This window comes from Leptosomus discolor, chromosome 8 (genome assembly GCF_034619465.1).
Source record: "Leptosomus discolor isolate bLepDis1 chromosome 8, bLepDis1.hap2, whole genome shotgun sequence".
Taxonomy (NCBI): Eukaryota; Metazoa; Chordata; class Aves; order Leptosomiformes; family Leptosomidae; genus Leptosomus; species Leptosomus discolor.
The window spans coordinates 34,806,404-34,824,753 of NC_141398.1; the positions used below are offsets into that span (position 1 = coordinate 34,806,404).

Sequence of the window (18,350 nt, forward strand, 5' to 3'; positions counted from 1 at the left end):
ACGTGCAAACTATGCAGAAGGTTGGCTCATACACTGCCTATTCACCCCCAGGAGTCATGTATAAAGTACAGTGCAGTAGCCCAGCACTGAAGCTTCCCCCTCCAAACGTAAAGACAGTACGATCAGAACTAGAAAGGTCTGAGCTCTGGCCACTAGGCAAGGACAGAGGAGCTGGGCTGCAAGGGTCCTTCGCTGGAGTCAGAAACATTCTTCGGATACAATTTGAAACCCGCTGCTGAACAAAGTTACAAATGCCAGAAATTTAAATCCACAATAGCATTGCTTGTGATTTTCTATTTACTAAATCTTTCTTTAAAATCTAAGAAAAAAGATTCCACCTTTTCCTTGTGACACTGCTGTCATGGGTTACAGGTTGCTACCTTCCTTTAATGCATTTTAGGCTCTCTGGGTGTCCCTGGTGCTCTGAACCCAGGCACAGGGCAAGCCAGAAAAAGGTCCACGGGGCTGTGATCAGCAAGAGACAGGAGTCCTTCAGCTGCCCGTCAATGTGGCTCTGCTCCAACCCCACTCCTGATTTGCTGGAGTTTGGGGGCAGGCGTTGGGGAGGGAGGGAAGAAGTTTTTTCTGAACTGGCTGTCTCATCCTACTAAGAATGCTGAGCAGTTGGTTTTGTGCAAAAGTTGAAACAGCTTCATTAATTAAGTCTACCCAACAGTTAAACAGATTTAACAAATGGCGTCTGTCATGCAGGCTCGCTCTCTCCTCATTCATAGCCCTAAAAAAAATACCTCTGTAATAATAACCAGGCATGCAGTGAGTATCCTTCAGAAAGGTAGAAATGTTGTGACAGCTTTTTACATTTGAAAAAAAATCATCATCATCATCCTGTACTGAGGGAGAGAGAGGGTTTCTTGCCTTTCCCAGCACAGCCTAAAATGCCTACTCGGTAATTACAAAACCTAGAAAAAATAATTGTATGTGATTCTGCTGGAAACAGAGGCTTGAAAAAAAAAACCTCAATAGAACTAATAGAGCTGTGAAAACACAGGATGCAAGGGACTGAACAATCTCAAGAGTAAGAGCCTACATCAAACTCTCTGAATAACTTCCTGAACCTCTTCCGAGTTACTGCATTACGAAGGTGGTTTCGCTGTTGTCTGGGCTTTGTAGGTTGTTTGTATCTGCAGTTCCCGATACCAGAACAGAGGCTGCAGTTAAAACCGAACACGCCGCAAGGGTGCGATCTTCAGGCTCTCTCTGACCTCTGGGCGCTTCCCCGCACCCCTATGCGCAGGTGTCAGAAACCGCTGCGAAGCCCCTCTCGGAAAGCTGCTTGTACCAGCACTGAGCTCTGGGAACTGATGGTGTGGTGCCTCCAACTGCCTCACTGTCCCCAGCTGGGGCTAACAGTAAGACGCTCCCCTCCTCTATTCCCCACCCACCCCCTCACACACAGTGGAGAGGTGGTGCTGGGGCGACAGGCGAAGGGGCGCTGCTCCACCGTACTGCTGCGCAGAATCGCCCCCGAACGCGGGCACAGCCCTAAATCACCAGCTCCAGTTCCGTCATTATTCACCATCGCATTTGCTTGAAGCTATGACTGGACCGCTCATCTATGAGCACTCTACAAGTCTGCCTTAAAGAAGGTTCAGGCTGGGCTGGAGTAAGTCAGCGTGAACGTTCTGTTATCAACACAGAGAAATTGCCCCGAAGTACCAAAGTTACCATAAATTAACTAGGCAGAGCACAGCCTCATGTTCTACAGCACCCCAACACATTAAATGGCTTCTCTGTTCTGGAACGCATATTCAAGTGGTTTATGATCCAAGTTTCATCTTTGTAATCGTTTTTCCCTCTATTTCTTTTACTTGGATCGTAACAAAGCACCTTCTTCCCACACCAAAACAACCCAGCACAGTCTCCTGAGGTCCCAGCAGGACAAGGGCAGGGTTAAGGCTACTCCCGAGTTTTCAGTACCAGAGCTCAGCAGCATTGTACAGACCTCATCATAACGGTACATCATTTTCAGTCCCCGACAAGACTTCTGTTTTTCCACATGCCGCAGGGCACACTCCAAGCAGAAGACCACGTTTTCGTTCTCCTGTACAACCTACATAAAAGCACAGGGGCGGGGGGGGGGGGGGGGAGAAGCCAGTTAGCTCCAAATTGTAGCCGTGTTGTTGAATTATTGACTGAATTACTATTAAACTTGTGTTTTATTACAAGTTAGTGAAAAGGAGGCATAAACAAGAAGCATTACACACTGTGAAATGATTCAGAACGTGTAAGAAAAAGAAAGTACACATACCTTTTTGAGTGCTAACGTTGGCAAATACATATAATTTTTTTTAAAAAATGACCAATATGAAGGCCAGATCCAAATAATGGTAAGGCTTTATTGGTATCTAATATATAGCCTTGAGATTTCCTGGAAGCAGTCATTTCCCATTAAATGCTGTCTTGGATAAGGATAAAATGAGAAGTGCAGCCACAGGGTCCCTCAGCTACTGCCTTGCTGAGCAGAGGTCCTGCTCGCTTAGCTGGCCTGGCACACTCAGCTTGGCATGGGACAAACAAGTTGACTCTTTGTCCCATCACGCTACTGTTAAGAGCAACAAGGAAAAAATCCTTCCCTTGCTTACACTTACTCCAGAGCAAACAGACCAGAATTAAGAGGGTTTGACTGGTTGTTTTTTTAAACAAACTCATTTTAAAGTTACTTCCAACTAGTGCCGCTTAAACAGCACTTTCAAGACATTTATAAACTGAGCATATTCTGTTTTAGGGAGGGAAACAGCCACATCTGATCATTTACCAGTTACACTGTGCTTCCATCAAAAAAACTAACGTTTATAACCAAAAAGAACCCCAAAACATGACAGGAAAAAGGACTGAATATGGACTCACAGGCACCGTATTACATTTATTTAAATAGCTGATCTTGGAATCAAGTGCTACATTAGGTTGTGGGAGGGGCTTTTTGGTATTTTTAATGAAACTGCTGTATTTCTAGGTATTCTGCATACAGCTAAAACCCTGGGAGTGTGACCACAGTGGTTAGCACACCTTTGAAGACCAGTAGGGCAATTACTCCCAAAAAGAAAGTTTCTGGGCACAGCTTCTGGTTTTGAACAGACAGGCTGGCGAACAGCACCGTAGCTCAACAGATAGGATACACCTATCCTGCAATTTGCCGTGTGGGGAAACTGTCACAGCACGGGCTGCAGTGGCACGCCCGAGCCTTGGAGCAGTATTTGACTTGCTGGCTCACCCCGAGAACTGTTCTGCCGTGACTTACTGCTACTGGCAACCTGCAGGTATCTTTGTTACCCCTCCCAGTGCAATGCAGACGTGCTCATGGGTGTCGGAGAGCGGCTGAGACACTGGTTTATCCCTTCCTTACGGGGAGAGGGAAGGTAGCTGACACAACTACCGTTGTCTTCTGGCACCGCTGCCCAAGGCGACAAACGCTCTGACACAAACCAAACCAACATCTCCGCGCCTTGCCTGCAGCGTGCGAGGTGACTAGTCAGGTGCTGTCTCTCAAATGCTTATAGTCCACTGCAGTACATTAGAACCGGGGGGACACTACCCCACTGGTGGCAGCAGGTTTTACTCACCATGGAGAGATAGCACAGGTGCTGACAAATCTGACACCTCCTCTCCGACGTTTCTAACTGCAACCACTTTCGAGGCTTTTTCTTTCCATCCATCCCTGTGCTGCTGCTGTCGTGGCTGCCGTAGCGTGCTGAAGAATGGAGACCTGCCTCATAAAGCTGCCGCCGCTGCCTCAGCTCCGTGTCCCTGTGAACGTTTTATGCAATTAGACCTTGGCATCGCCTCATACCATCACAAAACCACGTACGATCAACCCTTTTACCACCATCATCACTGAAACCATAACTCCACACAGCAAAGCCCTGAGTGTTGTTGGAGGTTGGTGCCATTCCCTACACATGGCGAGACAGCCAGCACCACAGAAACGCTGCCTAATTGCAAAAGCTATCTCCGGATTTTAACAGCGACCACTGTATCAAGCCAGTGGTTCTCAAACTGCTCCACAGAGAACTGGGGACTGCCGAGTACTTCCTGGAGGTCGATGGTTGCTCGGGGCCATGTGGAGAGTCGGGAGATGTGGCTAACATGACTGTCATTCCTGAAGTTGCCAAAAGCCACCTTGAGGAGGAGGAGCCGTTGCTGTCAGGAGTAACAGAGCCACCTTCACCAGGAGGCAGAGATGAACCAAGGATCTGCTGCCATGAGGTGCTTCAGGCAGGAAAGGGGGAGCAGGACAAGTGATTGTGCCAAAAGACGAAGGTCTTGCTGTACACCCAGGGGAAAAAGAAGGAGACATCAATTAAGAATAAAGACTGAGCCCTCCAGCCACCCTTTACCCACGGCGTCCACAAGGTGGACATCACTTCCTATGCTGAACTATACAGCATTAGGAGAGCAGGTCGGGTTGGAGCCGAGTGGAAGGCAGCAAGTGTGGAGTGAGCTGAGCAGATGGAAGGGGACAGTAAAAAAGCTCACTACCAGACACAGCTGAAGATGAGTGGAAAGCCAAGCTATGCAAATGGCATGGGCAAACTGAGCAACCAAGGCAGATCAGGAGAGGAGGCAGCAAAAGACACAGAACAAACAAGCAAAACACAACAAAGGAAAAAAAAATATGGTACAGTGTTCCACTTTGGTTGGTTTGTTCAGGTTTTGTTGCTTGGGATTTTGTTTTACATAAGCAGCCACAGGAAGGACTGATATCCTCCAGAGAATTCCAACCTGAGCACAAGAACAAGTTTGAGAACCACTCTGATAGAGGTCGATGTGATGGTTTAACTGCAAGCACCAATATTTCTGTTTCACCTTTCACACTTGCAGACTTTTCCTCTTCAAGGAGAGAGAAAAAAAAAAAAAAAAAAAGCACTTGGAAGTGATTATTCCCACAGGGGAAGCAGCTGCAGGTAAAGCACTCGGCACACCTCTTTGTATTTCTTTCTGAACACTAAAACAACACATGGGCTGTTTTCCCCTTCAATATGTCACTGGAAATTTTCCAAATGAACATGCTAGTTAGTTAAATACAGTTTGTAGATTCCATTCATCAAAACTTTCTTGACATCTCGAGTATCAGTTGTCACAAACTTGAAAGATAGGTAGTAGCAACTACATGGTAGGGAACAAAAGAGAAGATCATTACACAGGAAGCCAGGCAACATTATATTTTCTTTTTTTACCTATCTCAAGAGAAACCCTAAATATCTTAATACTGGAGAGAAAAAGGAGTGTGAAGTTTTTTTTCTGTAACATGTTCAAATTCTAATGCAAGATGCGTTAGCACCCATGCATAAGCTGCTCACTTAGTGGTTTAAATGAGGACAACGTGCTGTACACAAAGTCCCTTCTACAACTGCAGTGGAACAATCTTGATGCTGAAGACAAGGGTTTCTGGTGCTAAACCCGTCACAGACATGCATTGACAGTGGCTACTGATGCAGAGAGGCTGAAAAACCAAAGAAAGGTATTTAACCACTTGGCACCACGTAGCTCACCCAACGCACCAGGAAATCTTGACTCTCAGCACCAACAATCCACAAAATACAAACCCAAGGCAAACTGTAGTTTTAATTCTTTGATGAGGCCCAAAGCAGGGAGTTCTTAGACAAAGACATCCTAGCCATGGGCACCCTCGCACCAGATACAGCCAAGGAAACTGCTTCTTCCACATCTGGCTGTCTTCAAGCATGTTTGCTGGGCTTTTGCTTGGTTAAGTAGGTGAAAGACATGCGTCCGAAAGGGTTACTTACGTCATCCACCTCTGGAGTCTGTCAATGAAAACAAAATAGGTACAACAGGCCCCCAATTCGTTACCTGAGCTCTCCAAGAAGTGATGATATCGTACTCAGAGTCGGTCCGTTTTCCTTTTTTGCTTCTGCTGTTGCAATCTGATAAAGCAACTTTTCCATTGAAAATGGTTTGGCTATACGTCGTCTCTTCATTTCCTGGGACAGAAATTGCCAAATTAGTTCTTGAGCAAATTTGAAAATAAAAAGTTCTCTAGAATGAATTCAATGTAGCAAAACCAGCCTTTTAAAACAACCAAAAAAAGAGCTTTCTATAGTCCAAATTAAACAAAGTATTTATGTTCCTAACTTACATCCAGCACCTAACTTCACCCTGAAATAAATCTGTATTATAAATCAGTCCTTTCAGTGGAAAGCCGGGTGCCCAAGCACTTTGCTGAACTGGGTCTCTTCCTGTGAACTGACTAAGAAGATTTCCTGCACATGCTTTAAGTGAACCAATGCCACAGAACAAAACTCAAACACCTAAACCAAACTCGTGCTACCAGATAGTGAACTGCTTTCACAGAGAATACCCTTGTGCCTGTTCTAACTTTTTATTTTCTCTCAAAGCTACCAGTAGAGAGCAAAAAGCACCTGGAATGCATGACAGCACAGAACTCTTAGGTAGGCAAATGCCTTGGTTTACTCTGCAGTTGGGAAAAGTCTAGAGTTTTCCCCGTGTCTGAAGACACATGTTTTGTTTTATACAATCAGAAGTTCCAACCGATGCTAACACTGGAGCGTAATGTGAAGGTGCCATTTCGTTTCGGAGTTAAGCCCACCAAATACCTACTCATCACAAACAAAAAAATTAAGATTTCTCTTTAACCTTAAATTTTCTTCACCGAGTTTTGTAACCCTCGTTACATGATCTTGGTATTTCTTTTATAAGATCCAATATATCATAAAATCTATCATTTTTAATAGCACAGACTGCACGCATTGAAGTGGTAACTAATATGTGCCATAAAATGGAGTAGTACCCTTTGCTGACCAAAAAACATTGAAGAGAGGGTCACACGTAAGAAGAGCCTCCTCCAGAAGGTTCTGCTAATGCCTGCCTGGGGCCGGGCCAGCTGCACTTTTAGGAGCAGTACGAGAGGTTTTGTTCATGTTAGACTTGCTCAGTCTATGTGTAAGAACAGCCCCTCCACACCAGGCGAACAGCCCGCGCGGTCACGCAGGCAGCCAGGGCAAAGGGCCGGGGCGGTGGCTGGAGGCAGCAGCCAGGCTGCGCCTCCACTGGCGGGGGCCGCCTCAGCCCCAGGCGGGGCTGCACCATGCATAGCTCGACTCTCTGGATCTCTGCATTTAGCTGAACCCCTGTGCATTTTTCTCTTCCATACAGGACTGAAAAACACTTTTGTTTGCTTTTGAGCTGCTGCCCGATCACTTCTTTTAATGACACATTTTTCAACATTATGAGAGACAGCAAACATTCATAATCATAATTACCATCGCCCTGCCACTTGTGATCCGGTCTTACTATCGTGCGTACCTCTCCGTCATCAATTTTCCGGGCTGAGTAGTTCTCATACAGAGGCTAATTCATACCTTTAATTATCAGTCTCCACTGTGCTTTTTCTAGTTCCTCTACATCCCCTTTGCAATTAGGGATTCAGAATTGATCAAGTATTCGAGCCATGGCCACAGCAAGAGCCCACACCACGCCACAGTGATGTTTCTGCTTTGCTCTCTATTCTCTCCTTGCAATTCCTAACATTAGAGATTTTTTTTTAAGTCTCTCCAGAGCAGTTGGCCAGCAGCTCCACAGGAATCCGAAGGCCTTTCTCAGAAGCGAGAGCTCATTCAGAGCCCATCACTGTGTCTGGCAGATCAGGATTAATTTTTACTCCTGAGTCATTTAAAATTTACCAACCCATTTTCTCACTCAGATCACTCGGTACCATGAAGCCTTTCTGTAACACCTCGCAGCTTTCATTTTTGCTGTCATTACCTTTAATAGCCTCAGTAGAAAGGGTTAGTTTTGCTCCTCACTCCCCTTTCTATGTTATTTACTGCACTGGTCTTAGCATCTTACATATTCCTGAGGAGTACAGAGGGAGACCTCCATCCATGATAAAAACGGACCATGTGCTTCCATCCTCAGTTTCTCTTTAAATCAGTTGTTTTTCAGTATGAACTCCCTACCCGTGGCAGGTTAATTTCTTTAAGAGCCTCTTCTGAGGAACCTCACTAAAAGTCTTCCAGAAATTCTCACAGACTCTTGTCAATGGCCTTGGGGCTGCGACCTCGCTGCAAAAGCCATGTTGATTGCCCTGGTCTCATTCTTTTCTACATTTTTTTTTTTCTATTGGCCTTTAGGAAATTGTTCTTCGAAATCTCGTTTTGGTCTGCATTTGTGTATATTTACATGCATCTTGCTAGAGCGGTTGTTTTATTTGCATTTTCATCTTCTGGACACAAAAGGGATCTTTTGGTCTCATTTCAAACAGAAACCTTTATCATGGTGTTTAGCCATTCCAAGTTTAGTGGGGGTTTGGCTGTGAAATTATTTTTTTTTTGCTAGGCAATGTGCACGTGTTGTGAGCCTCTAACACGGCATCTTTAAACAATTTCTACGCTGCACGCAAACACTCAACCCTTCCTTCTGCGTTCTCAATTTAACAAGCTTCCTTGGTTTTATGCAAGGCTGTCTTTTGAAATGAAACACCACAGTAGTGGATATTTTGGTTTTTACTGCTCTTTCAAGGTTCTTAATCTCTGCTCACCATCACAGCGCAGCTCTTTCATAAGGATGTTTTGAACTGGGCTCCACCACTGCTGAGTAGCGAGATGACAGTTCCTTCTCCTTGTGTGGATTTCCTGACTGGCTGCTCCCTGAAGGCATTTCAGTTCTGGAATCACACACTAACACAACCACTACCCTAGTCGGGGGCAAACGCCAGCATTTTCTATCATCATCATACGTCCTGTCCTCGCAGCTCCTCTCACCTCCCTTAGCACAACACAGGCTATGCAACACAGCACCCAGTACGGTGAAGCAGGAGTGGATGTGCAGAGCTGTACAGCTGATGCCGAGGACCCCAACATCCACAGGACGATGGCTTTACTTCAGAGCAGCCTAGCCTGGTCCTGTGGCCACAGCACCACCCGTGTCTGGAGGCCATCAGGTGCACTTCTGGAGTGCCTCTTCCCATTTGGTTTCGTCTGAAAGCAACCCAGCCTGCTCAGGCTAAGACAGCTCTGTGATGGAAACCAAGGAGTGGTAACTGTGTGGTGTTTTTTTAAAGGCACGTTCCTCACCCAAACTAAAGCTTGGGCAGGGGCCGGGGGCAGGGGATGTACATATAAAGCCCCTGCCAGCATCTTGGCTGGACAGTCAGGAGTGCCAATACCATGCTTTTCCTATTTAGGATGAGGATTTTGTCACTGGTGACAGAGTTACATCTGTCTGTCTTGACCATAAGCTCTCTTCAGTGTGCAGCAGCGCTGCTCCAACTGGATGACCAACTCCATCTTTCCTATGCACTACTACTTCCTCTTGTATTACAGTCCCGGCTGAGTCTCTTCTTTCCACCAGTTTCTGGTAGGCCCTATACCACCAAAGACCTCCTTTAAAACCAGACACTCCTCCTTATTTCCAAACCGCTAGACCAGAGTGCATTCATTTAGTTCAATATTCTGTTTTCCTGCTTCCTAAACGAGTTTTACTGACTTTGCCCAGCGCCTTATTCGAGGATATGGAGTTACCCCTTGTCCATTCCAAACAAACTCTTCCACCACGTAAACCATCTCCTGATCCTGAGTTTAAAATTTCGAGAGCTCTCGGGGTGTTTTTTAAGAGCCAGCAGCCTGGTGCCATGTATGGTTTAGGTGAAACCTGTCTGTCCCTTTACACAGGCTTTATACAAAAACTCTTTTATTCCAACAATTGTCCCAACTCCTTATAAACTGAAATCAATGCAATTTCAGATGCAGAATTTCATTTTTCCATATATTAAAGGAGATTCAGCAGTCATTCAATACAGAAATGAAGCAACATCATTTAGTAATATAAGAAGAGTCACTATAAAAAAAATCAGGTCACAGTATCACAGAATGAAAACAAAGTTGTATCATACAGCTGAAAACCATCAATATTGCTGTCGAGAACGGACAGACGGGAAGGTACAGTTGTTTGTCAGCGAGTTCATTAACAGTCCAAAATGGGAATCTTGCTCCTTACACAGAATGTCTCACAACCTCCGAAAAGCACAATCCCGGCCAGCCTTTGAAAACGGCAAAGGGCCTTGTCAAAGTGAAGGAATCAAGGAAGAATCTCCAAAATTTAAGGGAGTTAAGAACACAGAACACTTTGAGGAAAGAAGAAGGGGAAGGGGGGAAAAAAGAAAAAAAAAGAAAAGAACAACGCAGGAGGTGTTTCCAGATAAGCACGTATCTGTGGTTCTTGTAAAGTTTGTGAGAGCTGTGACTTCAGTTTCCAAGGCAGGTTATCATAGATTGGAATCTCTTGCATTTTCAAGTCAGCCTATCTTTACCCAGTGCAAAGCTCTTAAAAATTAACCAAAAGAAACTGTTCTTCGGAATTTGAGGCACCAAGAAGAGCTTTTTAATTGCTGCATAGTGATTTCTGTCTCTTACAGGAGTGGCATTTTCACAATATCAAACAAGCGTTCAGTAGAGCAATAAATACAGCACATGGAGTTAATATAACTGTGTACCTTCAGACAGAAAAGGTTAGCTCAGGATTCTCATTCCTTACCTACACACATATACAATTCCCACCTTCCCGCAAAATAAATCTGTAATAAAATAACCTTTTATTTCAAACTAAGTTAATATACAGTTAGTATAACCAGGCTGGAAGAATTCCATTAACCCTAAAGAACCAAAACCTAACTGTGGACTTATTATATTTACTTACTTACTAACCACTTGGTCTGAAGCTGTAAATTACAATTTACTAGTGGCTCAGCTATAGAACACTACCAAAATAGCATCTGTAACCCATAGTGTATCGAGGAGGTTGGGAACGAGCAGTGACATATTCTTTGTCCAAGAACACAGAAATGTAGCCAAAATCATGACGACTGGACAATTCACCTGTTTGTTTCTGCAGGCAACCTGCCTCAGTGAGTTTTGTGAAAAGGGAATGGGAAGGGTTTTTTTTATTTACATCTTAGTATTGGATGGGCTGGTCAGCGAACCTAAAGATTTTCAAGTTGATTAAAGTTAAAATTGCCCTGATCAACAGCTTTTCCTGAATGAAGGGGCAGAGAAAGACAAGCAATACAGCTGTGAGTATTAACTGACTCTGCTTATCATAGGAGCTAACAAGCACAGTTAGTCAGATATTTGCACCTGAGATCCTAATGGTTCTAGAAAACATCACTTAAAAAAGAATTAGTAAGCATAATACAATATATTATCATTAGCTCTGGAAGGATTTTTTTAAAGCTTCCTTGCACACTGGTCTGCAGGCATAGCAATCTTCTGAATTTTTCAAATATACAGAAGTTTTTAGCTGTCAATTATTAACTCAGTTGCTTTTCTGAAAACACTGGATCGTCTCATGCCTCGCAGAACTTTTTCCTTGTTTTATTTAACAGTCCACACAAACAGATGTAGCTGTACTAGTCTCACAATGCTATCGATCCTGGAATGTCCTGGAATGTCTGGTGCTGCCGGTTTAGATGGCAGGGCCGTGAATCCATTTTAACTCCTTTTCTCAACTTACCTTAGCTGTTTTAAACCCCATACTTGTCCACTGGGTGGTAGCAAAGTGCACCGTTTCCGAAACACTATAGCCACAACACACTTTAGACACAAAGGATCCAGGAAAACAGACAACAAACTGCCCGCTCTGCTGTACAGTACGGTGCACCCTGATCCCCTCCTTACACAAGATTTCTGGGGAGATCTAGAAAGACATAAAAGCAAAACAAGGAAAAAAAAAAAAAAAGAAAAAAAAAATCAGAACTTTCTGTCACAGTTAGATCCCCTTCCTTGCTGGGTACTGCCACATGCTACTTGTGTAGAAAAGCTGAGCTCTGCTGACAGCTCAGCTCTCTTTGCCCTCTCTCTCCCCTTCTGCACATGCTGAAGCTTATTGTTTGGAGTGAGACTCACAGAAGTGACTCTTCTGAAACCAACAGTTTAAACTTTCACTTGCCAAACAATCTCAAACACAAAGCCTCAAAACAATACTACCTACTACCACAGCAAGTAACACGGGCTGCTTGCTTTTCCATCTAGATTTTTTTCAGACTCGGCATTGAATCCACCTCGCTGCTGCACTGCTGTCAGAGATGGAAACACAGAGAGCTGAGGGAGGGTCTTTTGTTGCGAGCTCCAAAATTTATACTTAAATGCACTAAATAAAAATTGTTATCCATAAAATAAACAAGGGAGCCCAAAAATGTTGAAATCTGAAGTATTAGGCTTCTCCTGGCATCATAAAATGTCAATCACGGCAGATTAACTGATTACAAAACACTCCCTTTGTGAGGTTAAATACATCATGGATAGTATTAAAAATAGATGTTTATCACACTGTCAGATGTTTATCGCACTGTCATATTTATTTTTATTTCAACATTTTAACATGTGAGCCTTGTTAGAAAAATGCCATGTGGGTAAACACTGCAAGTAGGAAGCAGTCAGATCTTAACAACAGCCTCTGCATCATTGTACTATAAGAAAAAAACCCAAAATAAATCCCCCCAAAAGCAGCCTTCTGATTAGCCTTGGGTTCTTAGATGAGAACACCTCTCCCAGCGTTAACCTACCATTACATTACTTTCAAGCATTTCCAGCCCTGGAGTGCCATTGGCTTGCAGCAGGGTATGTACCACATCATCAAGTTTGTTCTCCTCCGCAGCAGGAATGCAATACCTGTTGTTTTGTCAGAGGAAAAGAGAAAGACTTACTGTGGAGTAAATAATGGTGCACAGCTACACAGTAACAGGCAATTCAGACCAGGTCATTGATTAAAAGAAAGAAATTAAACACAGGCTTTCCCACACAGTTCTTTTTGGTAAAACACTGAGGATTCATGGAAAGCTGTTTATTTAGACACAGTCTGATGGTGCTCACTACATGCCAAAGGACTCAAAATCCCCAAAACAGAAATGTGAAAACTCAGTGCTCTGTAGAATCAGAGGACAGAAATCAGCAATAGAATGGTGTTCATTTTAATGGCACCAAACCAGCTAATTATGGGCAGAAGTTTGCATCTCGTGAGCACCAATGTGTGTTGTTATCTTTATCATAAATGGTTCTGTATATTACCTGTGCATCAACCAAAGGACCTTTTCATTTAATAACTTTTTCTGTTTGTAATGACCAAGAAACTACGAATCACTTTTAGTCTTAGTACACAGAGTAGCCCAAGAGCTTCTTGCCTTGCTTACTAAACAGATCCCACATCCCTCCTCTCCCTTGCAATAAAAGAAAGGCCTGACAAAGAGCAGCCAAAGCAGCAAGAGAGATTTAGAACTCCACTGAGTATATGCCAAGTTGCACATCCTCCTCTCCTTTAGAAGCCAAGGAAGCAGCTGTCCTCTCTGCCAGCAGTGCTCCCTATGCAGAATTGACAAGAAATAACGTAGGAGTCTCAGGTCTCAGCTTCATGCACCCAGAGAACTGCTATTTTGCTGGATGCAGGGAGGCAGTGTGGTGACAGTCAGTCGCTATTCTTGCTTGCACCCTGCCAGAAGGGTAATGGTTTACAGCCACCCAGAAGATACCTGTTCCCAAGATCTGGTAGCTGACAACTGCAAGCTAAGCAGTGCAGCTTGGTGGGAAACACAGTGCAAATCCTGGGATTCCCAAACTTGCCTTGAGTTGCTGCCATGCTATCCTTTATCTGTGACATTACTTTAGTTGGATTTGTTATGCTTAGGCAAGTAAAAAGCATCTCCAGTTCACTTTAAGCAAAGAGCCCTCAACCTAGAGCCCATTTGCCTCCACACCAGACACACACACACACACACACACACACACACACACACAGAGCCATTTTTCCGAAGTTGGCAACAAGAGAAGAGCATGAATCCAGAAAGATTTTGGGGAGAGGGTGCAGGTTTCTTGTCATTCATCTGCTCTCTCCATCAATTTCATAAAGCATTCTGCTGGCCTGACAGACCTGGTCAGGATACTTGCTTATAACATGTGCTAATATTAACTCCGTATGTGTCACACTGAGTTATCCTGCTCAGTCGGTCTGTAGGAGGCTGTGCTTCCTATGATTTGAACATCTCGTTACTATTCACTGTACTGATGATGACTTTGATTTGTCTCTGTTGATCTTCAAGCCGAGAGCCAGATGACAACATCCACTCGTTCAGCTAACTGTAGCCACAATAAGGGCTCTAATGAGCTGGTTGCCCAGGTGTACATAGACTGACTCCTTTCATATATATTGACAATGACCAGGACCTTGCTAGGAAATCCTAAAGTGAGAGAGGTGAAGTGGAAGAACTTCATCTTCATAAGGATCAAGTCCCACCAGCAATTTTAAGTGTATGCCGTGTATCAGATACTTTGCAGTACCTGTGTGGCCAACAGTGACAGCTTCAGAACAGCTCTACCGGTTAGCATATTACTCTAGTTACACTACAGTAACAGATTTTAAATGGTCATGAAAATATTTTAAATCCAAACCCAGAATATGGCAGAACCCACTCTTTCCGAGTCAGAAAATACAGGTGGAACAGCCAAAAGATTCAAGCATGCAGTCTCTCACAAGATGGGCCCAGGAAAAAGCATAAGAAGGATGTGTGAAGAGGAAGGGCAGCACAGAAGTGCATGGGACTATCTGGCTTCTGGCATAACTGAGGGGAATGGGGATCCCTTTGCAACTGTGGCATATGCTGCAATTCTACTCCGTTGCAATTCTTGATGTACCTATAAAAATGGGAAGTGAGCAGCCAATATAGACTTCTGAGTGTCTTGGGCAGAACATCCTCTAGTGCCCACTATAATATTTTCTTCTTTCCCTTAATGGGCACTAGAGGATCCCTCCAGAATAAAAAGCTTAGGTCACTGACCTGTGCCCTGCAGGAAAATTGAGTTCTCCCCTGTTTACTCTTCAGGGGGTAAAACCTGAGATTAGAGAGTGGTCTGAGCAATCTGCAGGTAAATGAAGCACCACAGATTTTAGTACCACAGGGATCTGTCCTTTGAAGAGAAGATTTCTGGATGCTGGGTGGACTTTGCAATATGGAAGAGAGCTTTGGTGCCCAGCAGGCTGCTGCATTATCACTGAAGCAGCCACTGAATGCAACGCTGTCAGGGCTACTCCAGATATTGTGCCAGACAGAGTTATTAAATTCACCTTCTCCTCAATAAAGTTAGGTACTTTATTGCAATACTAAAACTTGTAATGAGTTAATAATGAATATTAGCCTGACACTTCAGCCTGGCAGCCTTGCCAAAAATAGCTTTTATAGACAAAGGCGTTTCATTTCTTTCTTCTTATGAGTTATTCCTGCTTACTGCCCATGTTTCATCATGGCAATCATCACAAATACACGTGAAGCGATGTACTTGTGAGCCCACCAAGAAAAAGCAAATGGCTGCTTTGGTTTTCTTCTCAGCTTGGAAAAACAGAAGTAGCCTTTCCTGAAACTTTGGCTGGCTGCATTCAAGCCTGTTCAGTCCCGAAAGGCACATGTTTTGACGTGCACAGTATGAAGAGTGGCCTCAAAACTTAATTAGGGGATTCTTGAACACTTTCTGTTTGGAATTTACTGTCATTTAAGACTAGATGAATGTCATAGTGAGAAACAGACTCCCCTAAGGTTGAGGACAATGTAGCTTGCTCAGCAATTTGTCCTGATAGTATATCATTATAAAAGATCACAGATTCCTGATTCACAGAAGAGGGAGAGGAGCCATGAAATGCCCATGACAGAAAGTGGCAAACTCCCAGGTCTGCAGCACAGCCCAGCGTTTACCTTTACCCCTTGCTATGATTACAGAACATTTCTCCATCTTAAATTATTTAGAGAGAGGAGCTCCTGCTTTAATGGCTTCCTCCAAGATTTCAAATTCTTTTTTCTGGGTCAGCACCCCTGACATCAGCAGCAGCTGAGAAACATGAGAGTTAAAGGTTATGGCCAAAGCACACACTTTGCATGTGAATGAAGAGCAGCTGACACTGCATCCAGAAGTCCCCATGGTAGTGGTGGCAAAGTGGGGCCTGCAGGCCTTCTGTCACACCTAACAAAGAGCCAAAATGCTCCAAGTTCAGAGTTCAGGAGGGGAACTGCTGGAAAGGAACCAGCTTTTCACCTTTGCACAAGGGCCCTATTTAAGTAACTTTTCTTCTCTGTTTATTGCATTTTCTCTGATCAAGGAACACAGTTACATTGCTTATCATTCTCACTGATGATCCTCTTGGGTGATACCACCAATACCACAGGAACCTGGCAGAAAGGCACACGACACGCCAGCAGCACCTGCTTCCTCTAATGCCTCCACCAGCTGTTTTATTTCCATTGCAATCAAACTCATCATCATCTGTAGTAGTACGTATGCACTGAATTCAGGAAGGATTCAGCATGTTCAAAATCATTTATAAGCTCAGTGTTAAGCCTATTTGCATGAAGTGTCTACAAAATACGAATGTAGCTAGCAACTCACTGGTGATATCCACACTGAGACACTAGAATGATGTGTGTAATCATATCAAAAATTATCATACGATAATGAAAAAAATTGTATGAGAGAAAATACTAGGGACCTGGTAGGTACAGAATTCAAGACATTTTGCATAAAATAAGAAAGCAGTGCCTGTTTAGTTAGAGCACAGATTCAATCACTTTACAAGTGGCAATATGGATCTAGCTCGACAAGTGTCTCTGTCAGCCCAAGGAAATCCTACTTTGACTAGCTGTCACTTGGCTTCCATGCCATGAAAACTTCCCATAGATTAAACCCTATGTCAAGCAGAAACAGTTTACTACAATCTCAGAATAGAGCGTGGAAGATAAAGTGAAACTTTTCTTCCAGGAAAGGCTGTTTCATCACCTCAGTTTATACTCCATTTACCCATTAAAACTGTAACCACAACACACTGGACCTTCTAGGTGAGATTCATTCATGCAAAAGGTATTACACGAGCTGCTGTTAACACCAGCCTACAGACAACCGCTCCAGTGAATGCGAAGAAAACAAAACACAAGAATACCTACCAAATGCAATCAGCACCAGTGTGTAAGTAGTCAATGTATGGAAGGTGATTTTGGTCTCGAGACCAGCATGAGGTAGAAAAGACCATGCCAATATTTAGCCAAGGAATTGTCACTCCTAAACAGAGAGATAGAAAATGAGTTTTAAGTAACTGCAGTTTCTAATTAAAAGACAGTTTGAGAGGACATTTCAGTTGAAAATCTTGTTCTACCCGTGATCTGACCTTTAAGTTTGAAGTCTTCCTACCAGAGTGAATAATTCACAGAGAATAATTTAACCAATTCAGGATTTTCCACTAACAAAATATCTACCAGCCAATTACAGTGCCCTTGAACATATTTGTTTTCCAATAGCTGTCAAAAATTCTGATTCTTTAGAGAATTACAAATACCCATAACTCAACCTCAGTGCCATTGATCAGAGGAGGTTTCTTCATGTTGTCAAGTGTACTTGTACTTGTAAACAGGTAACCCGTTTCCCAGCTGGTTTGTTCAGGCTCCACACCTGCAATGGCACATATGCAGCTGGAGCACTCATGAGAAGCCACTCAGAAAACTTGTGCACTGCTTTGTCCAGCACTACAGACTGGTTTTGCAAGTAAGGAAGTTGCACAGCTCTGTCCTCCATCACCCTGACACAAAGCAAGAACACCGATACACTGGCAACAACAGAGAGGGACACTGCAAGTATAACTGGGTCCCCGCAGGTATACGGTCTCGATTCTTCATTAATTCTTTATCTGCACACCTGCCTTCATTCCTTTAAACACCACCTGCTATGTACAACTGTGCTTCTATGCAGTCAGCCAGCGAACAGAGGCGCCAGAAAGAGGGAGAAGACTTTGGTGACTACACCACCACGTTTAGAGGATGCTGTCACCTGCTGGAAACATAGATACAAGACTTGCTTACCAGGCACAGCACCAAGATGTCGCAGGATGGATCCTGTATTATTAGGAAGGACTGTGAGGTTCCACCCATGCCTGTTCGACGGGTGACAGAGAGGCAGACATATGTCAGTGCAAGTTCCTCATGCCAACGTCCCCAGCGCCAAGCTCCTCTGCCACCCTCGCACCCCCCACCTCCGCTCAGCACAACGGGGCAGCTGGCACAAGCTGACAAAGCAGGTGAATTTGGTGATCTTACCTTGAAAATGGTTCAGATTTTCCCACGGGAAAGCCGCTTCCATGGGTGTTGGTATCTACTTTTCCACAATGCACTGCTACATGGCAATCTTTCTGTTCCACTATCCGCCAATATTCTTGCTGCGGTAAAAAAAAGCAGGAACACAATTTTAATGCCCTGGACAAGGTATCTCTCATTAAAATATAAACCACGGAAATTTACATGGCTTTCATGACCCTCCATGCAATTCAACATAAAACAC

General features: G+C 43.9%; 1 protein-coding gene across 1 annotated transcript in view; it reads right to left on the reverse strand.

The window, feature by feature from the left end:
• Nucleotides 1–18,350, reverse strand: part of JARID2 (jumonji and AT-rich interaction domain containing 2) — a 99,155-nt gene that overhangs the window by 2,038 nt on the left and 78,767 nt on the right. Inside the window, exons 8-15 of the mRNA XM_086469572.1 lie at nt 18,110–18,228; nt 17,876–17,946; nt 16,967–17,081; nt 12,557–12,662; nt 11,506–11,688; nt 5,830–5,960; nt 3,582–3,765; nt 1,964–2,071 (exon numbers count right to left, since the gene is read on the reverse strand). Of these exons, the coding sequence (XP_086325698.1) occupies nt 1,964–2,071; nt 3,582–3,765; nt 5,830–5,960; nt 11,506–11,688; nt 12,557–12,662; nt 16,967–17,081; nt 17,876–17,946; nt 18,110–18,228 (1,017 nt within the window). The remainder of the gene's footprint in view (nt 1–1,963; nt 2,072–3,581; nt 3,766–5,829; nt 5,961–11,505; nt 11,689–12,556; nt 12,663–16,966; nt 17,082–17,875; nt 17,947–18,109; nt 18,229–18,350) is intronic.